At 37.6% G+C, this 18,447-nt stretch overlaps 1 protein-coding gene across 1 annotated transcript; it reads left to right on the plus strand.

The window, feature by feature from the left end:
* Window positions 1-436: 436 nt before the first annotated feature.
* Window positions 437-12,283, plus strand: LOC135710711 (transmembrane protein 53-like). Its single transcript, XM_065233357.1, has 5 exons — window positions 437-853; window positions 938-1,071; window positions 11,244-11,675; window positions 11,766-11,943; window positions 12,014-12,283. Exons 1-5 carry the CDS (start codon window positions 650-652, stop codon window positions 12,146-12,148), a joined length of 1,083 nt encoding a protein of 360 aa, XP_065089429.1. The 5' UTR covers window positions 437-649; the 3' UTR covers window positions 12,149-12,283.
* The last annotated feature ends 6,164 nt before the right edge of the window (window positions 12,284-18,447 follow it).

An 18,447-nucleotide genomic window follows, 5' to 3' on the forward strand; every position in this document is an offset into this window, starting at 1 on the left:
ATCATGCTTCCAACACTTTTAACAGATTTCTAGTCATAGACACAACTACCACATAATGTGTTCATTCATTCACTCTAGAAGGTCCGGGTTGTTGTATCTCTCGAGTGCCTAATCCGCATGTGCAGTACAAACGTGCGGGTGTCAAATAAGGATTAAGACAACTACATTGTTTTAGAAATATCTCTTTTGACGCTATACAGTTCTGAGTCCAACAATAAATTTTAGAAAATATCTAGTAAACACAATGATATAACTGCTTTCCTATAACCATTCATTTACATACGTTGCAAAATTCATAAGTGCACCCAGCTGTTCGCTTCTCTTTCGTTCATTGCCAGCACTACCACATGCAAAACGTTCCACAAGAAACATTTTGCAAAACCTATTCAAAGTATACACTCGCATCACACAGCGACCGGCAGCTTATAGCCGGGAAGCCGAGCGGCAAGCCAACGCTGTTAATAATCACAATCAGTTATTTCGCGAACATAGCTCCAATCGAAAAGTGTTTGGATTTCATTTCGCGAGCGCGTTTTCTTAAACGTATTTTATTTTAGCCAAATTTTACTCCCAAAAGGTCTCCTAAGACGCTTATTGTTGACACGTCCGCAGCACCCTTCGCGTTCACGTTGGCGTTAGGAATCGTGAAATGTGGCACCTGTCCTACCGGCTGATAACCCGTGGACTCCAACGTCCGAACAGCTTTGGCTACCGAAACCAGTGTCTCAGGCTGCAAAGTGCAGCGAATCAATTCAACGGAATTGTTCAATTGAGCGCTGATTGCGGCCGGTGCCAGGGTGGTGGTTCCGCTGATAAACGGAGCAGTAGTGTTGCGGTTATTGGAGGACGACGGGTAGGCGCCCGCATCCCGGGAGTGGGTTGGGGGAGTTTTGAAGTGAATTAACGTTTGAATTGTGTTGATTTACGTTACTTGCAGCCAATCGTGATGAGTTCGAGAAATGCCAGTTCAAAATCGGCTCCGGTCGATATTCGAGTGTACGGTTTGACGAGGAATATGCACTTCTATAGTTCGACCAGAAGCAAGTGGAACAAGGACTCCAAGACCTTGAGGTGAGATTTATTAATGTTGATTAGTCTAAGCTCGCGGCCATATGGATCGATAATCAATATTGTTAACAATTGTTTAAATGCATGCTGAATTTGACGTGCTAGAAAATATCCACAATCATTAAAGGAGTTTGATGGCTTAATCATCATGGCAATTTTTGGTAACAATGCAAGTTTGTGACCAAAAGATTCCGTTTTTAACTCCAAATTTTTCAAATTGGTATTTGATTACTATTTTCAAAATGTATGTATGTATTGTATGTATGAATTTAAAATCCAACTCGCACAGTCTGGCAGTGACAATATGGATAAAATCTCTCTGCAATCATATCTTATGACTGCACTCTCAAAGATAAATTAAATCAAAAAAGCTTAAAAAGTATGCAGATTCCCGCTTCACCTTATTGAGTCCGAGCCATGATTACTTCGGCAGTAGTCATGCGTGATTAAATTCGAAATAATCTTTCCAGTATTAAATTTTATTATTTTTGAATATTAATATATAATCAAAAAAGGTAATTTTCAATCTAATCAACCATGATTAAACTGGGTTTAATATCAGACGATTAGTTTTTAGAAAGAGAGTGTTAATTTTTAATCATTCGAGTTTAATGAGTTTAATGTCAAATTGATTAAAGTTCAAGCAAAATGGGAATAGTTTAATTTATCAGTGCAAGAAACTTGAATCTGGGAGTTAGAAGGTGACAACGCTACCGCAGTTCCAATACCCCTTTTCAAGAACGCAAGCATGCCGATGCTATTTGTACACACGATAAGGCCCGCCCCAATATGTTATCGATGCTTATAAACCACTGATAATGTATGGAAACTTTCAATCAAGCAGAAGTGCAATTCTTGATTGACGCGAGCATCAATTGACCACTTTGTCAAGCTGTTTTGGCGTGACTTTTTACCAGCGATTTCACAAAACTGGACCAACTAATTTCTATTTTTTTTTTATGAAACGCACAAATGTTGGCTTTTCTTGTGGTTCTAGAAGAAAACAATCTCAAAATAATGTTTTATTTCAAAGTTCGAGTGGTAGTAAACGTCATTTCAATTACTCAAATGAAGTGGTTAATTAATTGGTTGTTTTTTTTTTTTATAATATAACTTAGTTGTGCGTCAGTGCCGGTTGAAAAAAAACTGCTGTCTTCCGGAACTCTATTTGCCAGCAACTGAAAGGAGTTGGACTCCATTTGGTCAAGGTCATGTAATCCACTTTCAATTTCACTACACAATTTTTACAATTCCACTTTTTTAATTATTTAAAATTTGAATTTAATTTTTTCATTTAAAAATCATGCAGCAAATCAAAAATACGTTAATTTAGCAATACGGCCTACTTCGATCAATTTTGATTAAAATTTCCGAAATGTGTTCTTAAAAAGCTTTCATTTGGTTTGAAAATGGCGTTTAAGTCTTAAATAGATTATTAGATTCTGTTGGAAAATCACTTTTTAATATGTAGGTGAATCATAAAGAAAGGTTCCTCTCTACTGACGTCATCAAATTTCATCAAAACGGTCGACCCTCGAATACATTTCATTTGACAATAATTTTAATCGAATTTATTTTGATCTCAAATTAGATTGAAATATCAAGGCATATTCAACTCCGCACAACGTAATCTGTACCACGAGATTTAGTTGTGCCGAAAGCTGTGTCAAGTGCGGTGCCGAACGTGCCGAAGTAGGCTGAAGTGTACCAATCGGTGGCAATATCTCATGAGTTTGGCACATGGTTTGGAAATGGTTTGTTATCCAGATAAGCTACGCACCTCCAGTTCTACTGCAGGCAGGACCCTGTGGTTTTTGTTGCTTATCTGCCCGCCCATGGGCTCTTACCCAACAGCAAGTTGCTTCGTGTCATCATGCAAACCGTTGACCCCAACGAAACCCCCTCTACAGAGTTTTTTTTTTATTGACAAGGCCTTACTTGTACTTGCCTTACAAGAACTGATCGATATTCCACCCATCGCATCGGGGCCCTTTTGAGACAAAATAGTTCATGTACTTGATGTCGGACTCACGGAATAGAATGTAATTGCATTGATCTGGTCCTATTAATCCTATGCTATTGCGCTAAGGCAACCTTCATTGTTCCAGATCTGATAGAATATTTGATACGTATCGACATCCCCTAGCAACTTCTATGAGTATCCCTATAAAGTCCTGTGGATTTCCCATCTAAGTCCACTCCCAAATGAAACCAATGACTGATAAGAATATCTGAGAAATATCGTTAGTTGTGTCGAAAACGCAACGGCCGAGGAGGACGTCATCGAAATCGTAATCATAAGATGCTCGAAAAGTCTCATTCCAGCGAATCATTCATCTAAAAATCAATGCTTTCATTAATGGCATCTAAATCCATCTACACACATCGTACTCCATCATTTTGCAGGACATCTTTAAAATCGTTATCAATATTATCTCTGTCTACTGAGCGTGCGCACATCATCTCATAAGCAAATCTTTCTTGCATATTAGTCTAACTCGTCGTGAGATTTAACATTTTCACTAAGGGGGCATATCAAAATGACTTAAGTCGCCTTTTTATTGAGTCTGAGATCTCAAAAAAGTTCAATATTCAACTTTTTTTTCCATGGACCAAGTTTTGGGAAAATGTCAAAGTGTCAGCATCCTTGTCGAAATGTCAAACACTGGATTTAATTTAGCTTTGTAATAATACACAATTTTTGAAGTCGGGTGTCTTGAATGATCTGTTAGTAATGAATAAACCAGGGACATTCATCTGAGATCTAACATTTTGTTCAAGTCCAGAATTTCAACAACAAAAATACCTAGTATGTTTATGATTCTTCTTGGACCAGGATTTTAAAAACACGCATGAGTTCTCACAAAACTTTCAAGTCCACAGAATATTAAAAGTTTTTACAAACCTTGGATCATGATTTTATTGGCTAGGATCTTGAAAATTACTGAATCATATGCAGTGATGGCATAGTCATTGGCAAAATTATCACGCGTGATATTTTAACAAAATATCATACTTGATATTGATTTTACAAGCTCCTTTGATACTGCGAGCAGTTTTGTAAGCAGTCCCCGTAGTCGACAAATTTTCTGTGATAATGGACTGCCTTTGCTTCCGACACTTGCAAAACAAGCTCTCCACTTACAGTACCAAACTAAAATGCCATATGACAGGCGCTGTCATACGACACTGCCGCCGAAGACCATCACGAATGTATGTATTTTAGTTTTTCCCATAATAAGATAAGTGATTTCTGACAATAGCAAGCAACGATGTCCTAGTAATAACGTTTATGATCAGAAATGGTTTAATTTATACCAAATTGAAGAATTAAAACGAAATCATACCTGTCATATGATACTTATTTGATATTTTTCTTTTTGCTCGAATGTTGTTCTACTGTTTGTGTTGTGTAAGAGAGACAACGGTAGAGCATGAGAGTACGAATTCAAACAGACTGTCGCGCACGACAACGAAGCGAGAAAATTGATTCCGTTACACATTGTTTTTTTTTTAGAAAGAGGTAGAATATTTTGCTATTTCTTTTTATTCTTCAGCCATGCCAGCAACGTTGCTAGGTCATTTTCATAAAAATCTGGACCAGCTAAACTATAAAATCTGGAAAAATCTGGAAGGCTCCAAAAAATCCTGTTTTTAACATAATGCTATTGAAATCAAAGTGATGTGCCAATCTCCCGTAAAAATCGGTCAGTTTGATCATCTGGAGTTTATTCAAAGTACCAGAATGTTTATGAATTACATGTTTAAATAAATTATATAAAATAAATAACTTGTTAACATCGCTTAAATCGCCTAAAAATTAAGAAAAGTATTGATACAGTGTGCCCAAAAAGTTCGAATATTCATTACGCAGCATTTCAAAAATTAAGTTAAATCGTTGGTAAAATACTGCAGAAAATATTTTAAGAATTGCTTTTTAAACTGTAACTTGAAAAAAAGAATGAAAAGCAAAGAATCAAGCAACTTTGATGGGATGGATTTTTTAAACCAATAGTCGATGTAGTCCTTGCTTTTTGATGCAGTACCATAATATGTGTTAAAGATTTTAATAGTCCTAAATAATTCTAATATTACCCTGAGGTTGAACGGACAATGTAATTCTTGACATCATAGTAGGCAGTAGGCAATTTTATAAAATTCACCAGGCTGAAGTGGAAATCAAAGCCTAACATCGTGGTATTCACACACAGTTTACCTAAACTACAGGTAACTCAACTGTTTACATTACCCTTACGAATAAAATAATTATATAACTAAAATTAAAGTCTGAAAGCGGAATTTGTATATTTCCTGGGTCAAAGATCATGGAACTTTTTGTTAGTCTGAATTTACATGGAACTCTTTACAGGATATCTTCGTCTTTTTTTCAGAGTTCTATTTGAATCATACTAGAATTCCATCATACTTCTTTTCTGGATACCCCTAAAATAATCTTGATAATATCCAAACGTTTTCAGTAACACTCTAAGAGTTCTCTTGCTATCTCTTATAAATCACTCTCCGATTCCACAACTCCCTCAAACTAGCAATAATTTCCAAGAATTGGCATAATTTTGTTTCATCTTTCTCTATGAAATTTCATTAGAATATTCTTAATAATTTCCTTGGCACACTCTTCAGAATGACCGTCACACTATTCTCAGAGTTATCCGATAATTCCATTTGAGCTGCTTTGTAGGTAAGGTCAGATTTTTTTAAGAAATCCTTTTGAGTATTTGCTAAGTACTCAAATACATTGCCAAAATGGCATTCAAAGTCTCCCAGAAATTGCCTTTTGGCATAACTCCGATTAAATTTCTTAAAATTTTATAAAAATGAATCTCCATAGAAACATTGAACAGAATTCCATTGAAATTATTCTCACGTTTCGTATCAGCATACTCCTTAAGTTTCATAATAAGAACTTTCTTTGATTTCTATTCCGAATTCTATTTCCATTCTTCACAAAATCTCTATGCAATTGTCATCAGAGTTTTTAAAAGACAACTGACACTGTCTTCAACCAGAGGTTGCACAGACTGACCACACACCACACCCAGTAGACCAGTAGGGAAATTTTCAGGTTGCGAAAAGTTCCACTGGCTGGAGCGTGAAACGAACCCTCACTTCGTGGCACTCACAATACGCCTCAACGACGGGTGACACCGCACGACAACGAAGCTTATAAAGATGAATGGAACTCTACTCAGATTTAACTTGAAATTCTCCTTTGGTTTCGCAAAGAATTTGCCTCACACTTCAATGTAAACTATTTTCAACATTACCTTAAAATTCTGAAATTCTATGGCAATTCAAAATTCTAAATAAATATAAATTCCAATTAAACAAACATTTAGGCAAACTATTTTTAAAAGTTTTAAGATTTTTTTCAGCGACTAATCTTTAGAAAATGGCTTCATTTTCATGATTCTGCAACCCATTAACATGCAAACATGTTTTAACAATTCCATCGTACATGGATTGTAATAATTTCCAACGATGATTGCCTTTAATAATTAAAGAAGCACTTTTTATTTTTTGAATAGAGTGTAAATCAATTGCAATGATATTTTTAAAGCAACATGTTCGAAGCATCTGGGAAAATCTGGAACATATTTAAAAAATCTGGAAATATGCGTGATCTGTCTGTGTATCTGGCCGGATGACCGAAACGCTGCATGCCAGACACAAAGCTACTGCTGCCAGTGGTGATGGAAGTTTCGGGTCGCGTTTGGGTGTAAAGCAAAACTCTTAAAACTCATACTCACGACAGGTTGGTGATAATCGTAGCTGGTTAGTTTTGTTAGCTTGATATTTGGCGCAACGATATCACAGGTTATCATATCATTGAGATTTGATTTTTGATATTTTATCAACACTGATTTATGTATTATTCCCTTAGAACTCTTCACAGGATTTATTTGAAGTTTTTTTTTAGAATCGTATCAAATTTACTAAAATTTTAAGTTGGCACTCTTTTGCGTTATCTTACTTTAACTAATCATGCTTGTATTACTAATTGTGAAGTTAACGATTTACATAGTTGGAGATGCTTAACTTCAAATATCAGACTTAAAGTGGTGGAGATATCCCTCACCATCCCTACCCAAAAGAGGAGTTTGGTAAAGGAGATGATCAACCCGATTCGCTTTCTACTCTCTATATACAATTTTAACACTGCCATACCCTAAAGGAAATATCAACTCTATTCTTTCATCGCCTCGTCCATCATATAAAATGACCATTTTAAGTATGATATTTGACGTTAATGATCTTCAGCTATATAAATTATCTTACTTTTTTCATAACACTAGAACATCTCTGCAAGACACTGTGAAAATTCTCTCCAGAAAGCTCTTGGAATTCACTCAACAACTTATTTCGAACAGTTCTCGCAAAAATTCGCTTAGAACTCTTTTCCACATTTCTTTCACCATAAAATTGGCTTGGATTATGAAATCAACTTCTCATCAGAATTCTTCGGAAAATCCCCAGAAAATTCTACTTGCTATATTCTCAAATATTTCCTTAGAACGGTTCCAAGAACTCCTTGAAGTGCACCCCTTATAATTATCCTCAAAATCACGTTGAAATTAACTTAAGAATTTCCATTGAATTTTTCTCAGAGTTTCCGTTTAATTCCCTCTCAATTTCTTCAAATTTTCTTCACAATTATTTTGAAAATATCCTCATAATTCGATCATTTTGGAATCCTTCTCGGAATTTCCTTAAGATTTTTCTCTCATACTATTCAAAATTGGCATAAAATTCTGCTCATCATCTGTTGGAATCCTAATCAGAACATACTGGTAATTCACTGAAAAAAAATCATCAGGAATTTCTCCATACAATTCTCTTAGATTTTTCTTCCAAAATCTCCTAAAGCATCCGTTCAAACCCTCCTCTAAATTCTCTTGAAATTATCTTCAGAATAACTTTGCAATTCTCTTCAGAGTACCCATGAAACTTTCCTATCAAGTCAGAATTCTTCTCAGAATTGCATTGAAACTAGACAAAAAATCAATTATCTTTGAATATTCCTATAAATTTCCATAATACTATCACCAGGATTCCCTTAGAATACCTTATAAAATTCGTTTGGAATTATACCATAGAGGTAAATCTAAGACCAGCAGGTCCCGAAGAAACGTGTTCAACTTTTTGGGTCAGCTCTGGTACTATCTTCGGTCCCAAGCTAATCGATGCACCCCTCGAAACATAGTAAAATCCACGAACCCCTCATTTTATCTGTCAAACTTTCATAGCGAATCAAAACAAACCCAATATAGTACTAGAATTTAGACTATAATGGCAACAATCAATACGAAACTAATGATTTTAAATTGGCTCACTACTTGACTAGCCTATTGGTCCCAAGCAAACGACATTCTAGTCAAAATTCCAGTACTACACTATGTTTGTTTTGATTCACTATGAAAGTTTGACAGATAAAATGAGGGGTTCGTGGATTTTACTATGTTTCGAGGGGTGCATCGATTAGCTTGGGACCGAAGATAGTACCAGAGCTGAGCCAAAAAGTTGAGCTCGTTTCTTCGGGACCTTCTGGTCTTAGAGTTACCTATATGATAATGGGGTCGTTAATCGATTTGCTTGGGACCAATAGGCTAGTCAAGTAGCGAGCCAATTTAAAACCGTTAGTTTCCAACGGGTGATTATACTGTGTTTTTCTCAGATAGAGTTTATCAAAATTTACTGGAAGTTTATCTTGGCAATCTCTGGTTTTCTCTAACATTTGTTGTGTTCATAACACTAGAAATTCACTGCAGGACACTATAGGAAATCTCTCCAGAAAGGTTCATATAATTCTCTTAGATATTTCTCTAAAACTTTCATAGAAATCTGGTAAAATATTCCTTGGAACTCTCCTCTAAATTCTCTTTTAATTATCTCTGGAATTACTTTAGAATTCTCTTCAGAATACCCAGGAAACTTATTATCAAACTCTTTAGAATTCTCCGGAAAATGTCATTGAAACTAGGCAAAAAATGCCATTAGCTTTGAATCCTCCTACACATTTCCATGATACTTTCATCAGGATTCCCTTATTTTGTTAGGAATTATACTGTGTTCTCCTTAGAATTCCCTTGAATTTACATTAAGGTCTCATCATCAAGAATTCTCTTCATAACTACCTTGGAATTCCAGTCATTCTTCCCAGAACTCCCTTGAAGTTTTCCTCAGAATTCTTCTTAAAATTCACATTACCACACCATAAGTCTGGAGGGAAGAGATTAAGCCGAATCTGCTTTGGTAAGCAATGAATTCAAACTTCTATTTTTCGCCTCGCAAACAAATTATACCAACTGGTAGACTGCCCATAATCGCGTATCAGTCCCATATGGGTTTTCGCCTATTTTGAGATAACAACGCTATCCACTATCAATTGGCATCTATTTTCATATTATGTTTGATCGAGTTTGATCATGAAAAATGTGGAAACAACAAACAACATGCAAAGTAATCGCATACAGTCTTAAAGCATGGCCCACTTAGTGATGGAACAACATCATTTGGATCTATTTCGGATTTTAATTAACGGATTTGAAAACAGTTTTCGCTCAAGTGTATTCCTTATATTTTAAGAAAAAAAAAAACCCATGATGCTCACTCCAGGCCAGGGATCTGCTTGGCATTCGCATTAAAGTACGTCTCGTCGTCCATTACGATGCAGTTCGGTTGCACCAACCTGGCGCGGAATTTGGCCACCGTATTCTGTTTATCGGTTCGGTTAGGCGCCTTCCTTATCTTGAAGTCATGAAGGCCGGCCCGCTTCATTGTCTACTGAAGTAACCAGGCGGAAGAATTGACCTTCTTGGCCACGTCCCGAATCGAATGGTTCGGATTGCGCTTGAAGTAAACCATCACCTTCCTTGCGTTCACGGGGTTGAGCGTCTTCGTTTTTCGTCCGCTGCCAGCTCGCTGCTGGGTCGTCTGGGTCTCCTTGAACGATTTTACCACACAGGACAATGTCGAATTGTCGATTTCAAACTGTTTCGCGATCCACCATGTTCCTTATCCAGAATTCGGCCTAAGGATTGATTCAGTCCAACCGTTAGCGTTTCTGGTCTTCGAAATATGTCCGTTATTCTGTAACTCAGAACAAATATTTTAATTCTAAGGCCTGTATCATTTTCTGCGATCTACACTCATCTTATTACCTTTCAAGGGTAAGGGAGCAGATGAGTTTGCTGGTCGATAGATCATATATGATTACCTTTGTATGGGTTCCCTCACATTGCTCAATCCAAGGCAGACTCTGTCGCAAAGGTGGGCGCACAACAAGGTGAGATTTATGATAGAAGAATTTCACATGATGAATTTTTCCCATTACTACGTCAGAGTTCTGTTCTAAGTTGGCAAAACGATTGGACAAGTAATTCTCTTGGGCGGTGGTTACATTCCATTACTCCAAATGTTTCTTCGAGAGCGTGGTTCAAAGGTCTGGATGTAAATCGGGGATTCATTTGTGTGATGTCCAGACTTATGTCCAACCACTACTCGCTAGACGCACATCTCTACAGAATAAACCTTGTTAACAGCAATATATGTAGGGGCAGAACCGGTTATGATGGCATCGATCACGCAGTTTGGCATTGCCCGGGTAATGACGCCTCCAGAGCACGACTATTGGATACCCTAGTGGCCCGAGGTAGACAACCCTTCCGTAAAGTAAGAGGTGTATTGGGAACCCGTGATCTTCCCTACATGCAGGCGATCTACGAATTCCTTTGTTTGTCTGATGTTAGAATTTGATGTGACCATCCCCTCCTTTCCACAAGTTTTCCAGCCATTGTGTCCCAGTCGTATTATCAACCTGATTCTGTGCTACTTGCCCCTGCCCAACCTCGAGCCCGCCACGATTAATTGGTACCCAATACAAACCTAGATTTACTGCTGTTTAAAATGTTAATTAATTAAGTCACACACGACTGAGCCTAGTGAATAAACGAACTAGTTAAAACAATTTCTGCCATCTTGGGCTTAAACACTTTTCAAGACTCTTGAAGTTTCAAGTAAATCGAATTTATAACAATTTATTAGATTAAGGGGGAGAGGCATTTGCCCCAACCGAACGGCCACCCGTTGGCTACGCCCATGCGAATACCTTTAGTTCGACACCCATTCAATGAACAGTAAAACACTTAAAATTACAGGCTAAAGGAACAACTGGACAAGCCCCTGGTGCTGATGCTCGCATGGCTGCAAGCATCGGAGAAACATCTAGCCAAGTACGCCGAGTTCTACATCGAGCAAGGTTTCGAAGTCCTCGTAGCCCACATCAGCCCATGGCAACTGATGTGGCCCGTGCACGGATCGCAAGCCGTAGCCAACGATATAGTGAAATTTATGCGAAACAACGATCTAAACCGAGGAGTGGTTCTGCATGGATTCTCCGTCGGCGGTTACCTGTGGGGTGAATGTCTAGTCAAAATCAACGAGGATGAATCCAACAAACCGGTACTCGACAAGATCAAGGGACAAATTTGGGACAGTGCAGCTGACATTACTGAAATCCCGGTTGGAGTTCCGCACGCCGTTCTGCCGAAAAATCCTACCCTGCAAAGCGCATTACGAGGCTACATAACGTAAGTTAAAATTTCTCTCTTGAAGAGTTCAACTCTTATCAATTCATTGAACCTTGAATTCCACCCGTTCTGTGTGCTCACTATCTCTAGCTACCACTTGAAGCTTTTTCATGAAGAAGCCACGCAGTATTACGAAAAGTGCAACAACCTGTACTTTTACGAACCGGCACGATGTCCGGCGTTGTTGTTGGTTTCCAAGACAGACCCGGTCGGAACGGAGTCCGCCAACAAACGGCTCATGGAAGCTTGGGAAACGGTTGGCGTTAAGGTTGGTTCTGATCTCTATTCATACGCAGTCCAATAAATCTAAGCGAATGCAATTTCCTATCTCCAATCAGACTACGATGAAGTGCTGGGATCGTTCGCCGCACGTTGGCCACTTCCACAAGCATCGCGAGGAGTACATCGACCAGTTGCTAACCCATCTAAGCACCCTCAACATTGCGGGCTATTTTCCGAAAGCAAAGCTGTAACCAAAATTCATCGTTCCATGACCTGTGATAAGAATCGATAAAACGAACAAATCTGGCCCAGCGAAAAATCCAAAAATAAACGTTCCCTTCCTGTTGTTAACTGGCCACTGTTTCGTGCGTTCCACTCCCCCGCTCGCTGTGAAATTTCAATTTGATTACCTACCTATCTGCGATTACGCGGAGTGATAAGCTGCTTTATAAATACACTCAATTTCTGTTTTAACGCGATTGTTTTTCGCCTTTATTTTTGGTCGTTCGATTTCAATTGGCAACCAAACTTAATGGAACTTGTTCCAAAAAAAAAACAAAGAAAAATCGGGTGGTATTAAAACGTTGTACCCGTTCTGCATGAGAACAAAATCCAAAAAAAAATGCAACCGCGTAAAAACAGAGTTGAGTGTAATGATATCAAGCAATCAGCTGTTGATTATGACAAACGATTTTATTTTATTTCTGCGTTTGTCCTTGAACCTGCTTAGCCGTTTGTAATTTTAAAAGCTCGATAAATGCCGATGTTCGCAAGCCTGTTTGAAATAACGAAAAACTGCTGTGCAGCCTGTAAACGAAAAAACGGCTTTTAAGCCACCCAGATCATGTCGCCAAAAACAGCACCGTCAGGTAGGTATGATCTCTATCCATAACCATGTGGAAAAAGATTGCTGAAATACTGAATTTTTAAGGTCGAAAAATTGTCTAATATCCACATTTGGAAAGCAATTTTTCTAAATTTTAATCCAAATGGCATGGCTTCCAACAGCCCTTTTACCGTTTATTATAGCTTTTTTTTCGTGATTTAATTGATTTATCGCTTAATACATTTGAACTCATTTTAACTCAGAATTTCATTTTGGCATATTAGTCATGTCTTCATTTATGGGCAGTATGGATCATTTTAGCTTTTTGGTAGTTGAATATTTTCCTAAACATTTTTAAAATAAAAGCTACTATTTAAAAATATTAGCTACCATTCCAGTAGAAAATATTATGTTTGACAAAATGCGATTGGGACTGGTATGCGATTATTGTTAACGTTAATGAACGCCATTCGATTGATTATGCAGACAGTGCGATACAAAACAAGCCCTCTGCGAGCCTTCCGTTGGCTGCATTCACAATATAATTTTGCATGTTTCGAATAGTGAAAAAAGTTCAGTCTAATATTGTATACAATGAAATGAGCGCCAGTCGGTTGCAATCTACTGCGTAGATTGTAGGTATGTAAATAGTAATGCTAGAATGACCGTTGTACAGTTGGTCCTATACTTATAGGGTGACACAATGTATCACAGCAGAGAAATTGTTATATTTTTAGATGCACACACTGCAATGCTACTGGCGCCTACTGTACAAGTGTGCATAGTGCAAGGAAATGATGATGAATTGGTAGCTTTCGGGTGAATGCTGCACACTATTGTTTGGAAACTAGTAAAGCTCGTTCTGATAAAATGCGTTCGTAACTTATGCGTTTAGTGCGTGTTAACACAAACTAATTTAATATCTATGACTTCTAATGAACATGTGTCGTCGCCAAGTAGGGGCCTTCCATTCATTTTTGCTAAACTATGTTTTATGAAATTATGGATAATATTTTGTTTGTTTAATCAACAAGAAATGATTGTGAAGTTTGTGTTTGACACATAATACCAGCCAATTTTCCTACATGAGAGTCGCAATAAGCGATTTTGTCATTTATCTCACCCACTCTTCGCTTTTCACTCTTCACGAAGAGGCGATCAGAAAATCGTTCATTGTAACTCTGTCAAAGCTAAATTTGCAGGTTTTATGTGTCAAACACAAACTTTACAATTTTAGTGCAAAATATCATCATAATATCTAAGTATTCCATAATTCCCTCCCCTTGGCTAGTTTTTGCACCTTGCTGTTGGTGGGTGGGCTTAATTTCATGCTTTATAGTGGAGTGTTGGAGACGGTAGGTTTATGGTCGGCGTTGCTGGCTCATGCCGCGATAGAATAGCGTCATGGGCAGGCAATGGGGATTACTAAGCTTCCCCTCTCTGATAAACCACTGCATGAGAGAACCAAAGATCTAATCTAGCAGTGATAGTATCACACTTGTTACTCCTTTCATTGAGATCCGCGTCGTAGTACGCTTACGTATAGGCACTGACGTTGGGTGCGATACTGGCGGGTTTTGCCGCAAATCACTCTTATTTTATTTATTTTTACGCATATAGATTTATTAGGGTTTGCAAGGGAATTATACTATTGAAATATTTCAGAAAGTGCCCAACGGTGCTCCTTCTATTTGCGTGACAAGCTTTCATTGTTGTTTTCATTGAAGTATTACTCAGGAAACAATGTTAAACATCATTTTTGTACATGGTATTGTAACTAATCTTATATGTGCTTCATTTTGATTTGGGATAAGTGTTTGAACTATGGCTCGAGATTTCCACTGTGGTGTGCTTCTATTGTGACATACCCATATGTATTTTTGTGGTGCGACATAGTGGAAACGTGAGAGCGTAATTGGAGCATATACCCTATATAATTTAAAAATCAGCTAGGAAACTAACTTCAAAATGATGCATTTCAGTCACATGAAGGTGTTACCTGGGTCGAACTAAGATATAATAAATAGGTATAGTTCAAAATCAAAAGTACTTGAAACACGTTTAATTTTAGATTACAAGCACAAGTGCAGGTACTTAATAAAGCATGGGTTATGCTTGATTAGGTGAATTAGAGCTTTTAATAATTTATTAAATTAGACTAATGAGATATCATAATCATCAAATGAACTTAAATAAGAAACTTCAGAAAGTCTAATGACATTAAGTAGATTAACAAAAGAATTAGGATGCGGGGGGTCCGCTTAGGGAGGCAACTAACCTTTAAAGTTGTAGAATAAATCTTCTTATTTAGTCTTGAACTTTAAAAAGAAAACGCAGGCAGACCAATAACATTTAGCAGATTAACAAGGAGAGGAATAGTTTAGGAAATAAGTAAAAGTAGAGGTATGTGACAATTAATAGCTTTTAAACTTTTGGAGGTATTGTATTCCCCTGTTGTACTCGATTACTGTATAATTCTCTCAGTACGCGAAATCTCTTATATATGCGGTTAAAGCATTTGAGTTAACTTATTTCTTAGTGTTCAAGTACTTACATTTGTAAACAGCAGTCAATGTTAATCTATGAACTAAACCATACGTAAAATCGATCTTCCTTATGTGGTATTGATGCATGTTTAACTTTTCGCGGCTGTCGGAATCAACGCGCCTACGTCTACGGAGCTTACGCAGAAATGATTCGCAATGCGGTAGAGCTCACCAAAAGTTTTTTTTGAGCTTCTGTAGTATAGAATTTGTTCGGTACGGTCGTGAAATCTTGAATGATTGATACGTGCGGTAAAATAACTAAATGGAAACAAAGCTCAGTAGTAAATAAGTAGAATATCTAAGGAGGAAACCAAAATTAATCAACTTGCCAACATAGGCTATCACATTTATTTTGGTGGCACTCTTTAAATGATAATAAGCCTTTTTTTTCTCGCTTCGGTTGTCTCGCACGGCTTTCGGAATTCGCGCGGTTTTCGTAACTTACATAATTTAGATATTTCGTTCGAAACGGATTTACTCATTCAATCGGTTTACTACGCGGATGTATCTACGCGCACACGTCACAGCATTTTTTCTATAACTATCTTGAAACAATACATATGGAATCCAGTGTTCAAGCGGCCAAAATAGGCTAGTCCTTCTGCTGTATTGTCAAAGATAGAAACAAAATTTGTTCAAATGGGTCAAGTCTTGAAAATTAAGCTGTCACGCAGATCCAGCTTGATACCCAAAAAAAAAAAAATATCTAAGTATTCTATGATTTCAAAAATATTTTTTTTATCCAAAGTGAATGGAAGGAACCTTAATCACAAGTAAAAATTTCTACAGTTTTTCTTGAGGGTTCTGTAGAACATGCTTTAGAATTGTAGTATGCTTTAAATCCTCTATAAACTTGCAATGTTAGTTGCGATACGTGCTCATTATAAGACAGCCTTTATGCCGCTCTTTGCATGTCCGTTCCATAGCAGAAATCAGCAAGTCGAGAAAATCACGCTCTAAATAAATCAAACGTTAATTTTTTAACAAATTTTCTAATATCCACACAAATCTCCTGACATTGGGTAAACAAACAGATAAAATCCACATAGCAACCGAGCAAATAAACCAACGCTATATATTTCTTAAGTGTTTTTTTAAAGTATATTTAGGTAGGTGCGTGTTGCTTTCGCTCTTGGACAAGAATCTTAGAACTCGGATCACCATCCAGGAGCTAGCTACTAGAAACGGAATGGATGATGCAGGAAATCGATTCGTCACAGTTAAATTTTGCAGAAATCTTGTAACTTGTATTTAATTTCACGAAACCGAGCAACTTGTAAACAATGTTGTTTACAACAATGGGCTTTTGAATACAATATTTGCAACTTTGTATGAAATGTCTCATAACTTTACATGATATATAATGTAAACTTATATGATATTTGACGCTCCATTTATGTGCATCATACTGAACAGACATTTACACTACTTTTTCGAACTGTGTACATACGTAGATGCGAATATCAGTTCCAGCCAGACGGGACTGTCCACGTCACCGCACAGCCTTTTGATGGTGGATGATGTCGATGGTGAAGATGAGGATGAGCATGTCCACATAGATGATTCGGTCATGGATCACGACGAGATGCTGGACGACGATATTTCTCGATGAACATTTCAAATGGTTCTATCCAAGCTTACAAATGCTCATTACAACTGAAATGCTATTTTTCGGATTTATGAAGCTATGAGATATCTTAATGATAATTCAAGAGCCACATGTGAAAAGGGCATACAAGCTTTTTGTAAACAAGCCTTTGTAGGCCCTCTTCTCGCCAACCGAGGGTCGCCCACGCAAACTAACAACATCATCGGGAAGGGGAAACCTTCCCCTATCCGGCGATGTTGATGGTTTGCGTTGGTGTCATATGGGTGGCGAGAAAAGGGCATAAGAATGTTTGTTTACAAAAAGCTTGTATGCCCTTTTCACATGTTGATCTTGGATTCCTATTTACAAGATGCAAGAACAGGAGGTAAAGTGTGTGTATGACACATAAAACATGTCAATTTAGCTTTCAGAGGGTCACAATAGCGATTATCTGTAACGATGAACAACGCGATGAGCGAGCAATCAGCATCATAAAATAGCTAGTTGTGACCTTCTGAAAGCAAAATTGACAAATTTTATACGTCATATACAACCTTTACCACCTCTTCTTGCATCTTACAAATAAAAATTATCATTATAGTATCCAATTGTTTCATAATACCGAAAAATAGCATTTTAGCTGTAATGAGCAATTGCAAGCCTGGTTCTATCTGCTTCGATCGATTCTCTTCATCGACTTTCTCTTTTCATAACTAAAGAGCCTGAATTTATAAAGAGATGACATCTTATCCATTTGACAGGTCTTCTGCTCGATTGGAATGACTTTTCCTATGACTTTGACAGACAATCGATTGTTCCAATTTTGACATGTCGCCTCTTTATAAATTTAGGCTCTTTATTCGTAACCACTGCTATAGCAAACATTAGCTATTATTATTATTATTATTATAGTCCATCTGACTTGGTAGTCTCAATGAAACACTTAAATCTAAAAAATGTAGTCACTCATTAAAAATTAAAGATTGGCCGACTGGAGTCATTGATGTCAAAGTCAAATAGGTCAGATACTTCGTTGAATTGATGAATCATGGCGACAAAGGAACTGTTTGCAGCATAGTTGGTTGCATGTACTTCTTCATGTAGCAAGGCTCTCGGACGCAGTGTTCGGGCAGGAGCATACAGAATAATTTTGATTTTGCGAGCAAGACTTTAGCAACGAAGACGACCTGCGCTTAGCAAGTGAATCCAAACCCAGTAAACGACAGCGGTCAGCATACGGTGGTAAATTCAGCGGGTCACTCCAAGGAAGTTAGCGCAGTGCGTATCTGACGAATTTGCATTGAACAGTTTCGAATCGTCCACTCCATACTGCTTGGTAGGGATTCCAGCCAACACACGCGAATTACAGTAGTGAGCGTACCAATGAACAGTAAAGGGCTTTAAAACACAGAGGATCACGAAATTGCTTAGAGATCTCGAACATGAATCCAAGCTGACGATTTGCTTTGTCGATCGTGGTTGAGAAGTGGCGAGTGTATGTGAGCTACATGACACCGAGGTCTTTAACGTGATCGACACGTTGAACTGCAGTCCCAGCAACGTTATAATTAAACAAAACGGTAGTCCTAT

Source organism: Ochlerotatus camptorhynchus, unplaced genomic scaffold (genome assembly GCF_037179485.1).
Source record: "Ochlerotatus camptorhynchus isolate MF236.1 unplaced genomic scaffold, CSIRO-AGI_Acam_v1.1 ptg000401l, whole genome shotgun sequence".
Taxonomy (NCBI): Eukaryota; Metazoa; Arthropoda; class Insecta; order Diptera; family Culicidae; genus Ochlerotatus; species Ochlerotatus camptorhynchus.

What these genes read in the sequence shown, in the direction of transcription:
- LOC135710711 (XM_065233357.1), top strand. Translation starts at nt 650, where the DNA reads ATGTGGCACCTGTCCTACCGGCTGATAACCCGTGGACTCCAACGTCCG. An exon ending in CGGTTATTGGAGGACGACGG is followed by an intron (nt 854 to 937) that starts GTAGGCGCCCGC and finishes CGTTACTTGCAG; the next exon opens with CCAATCGTGATGAGTTCGAG. An exon ending in AAGGACTCCAAGACCTTGAG is followed by an intron (nt 1,072 to 11,243) that starts GTGAGATTTATT and finishes TTAAAATTACAG; the next exon opens with GCTAAAGGAACAACTGGACA.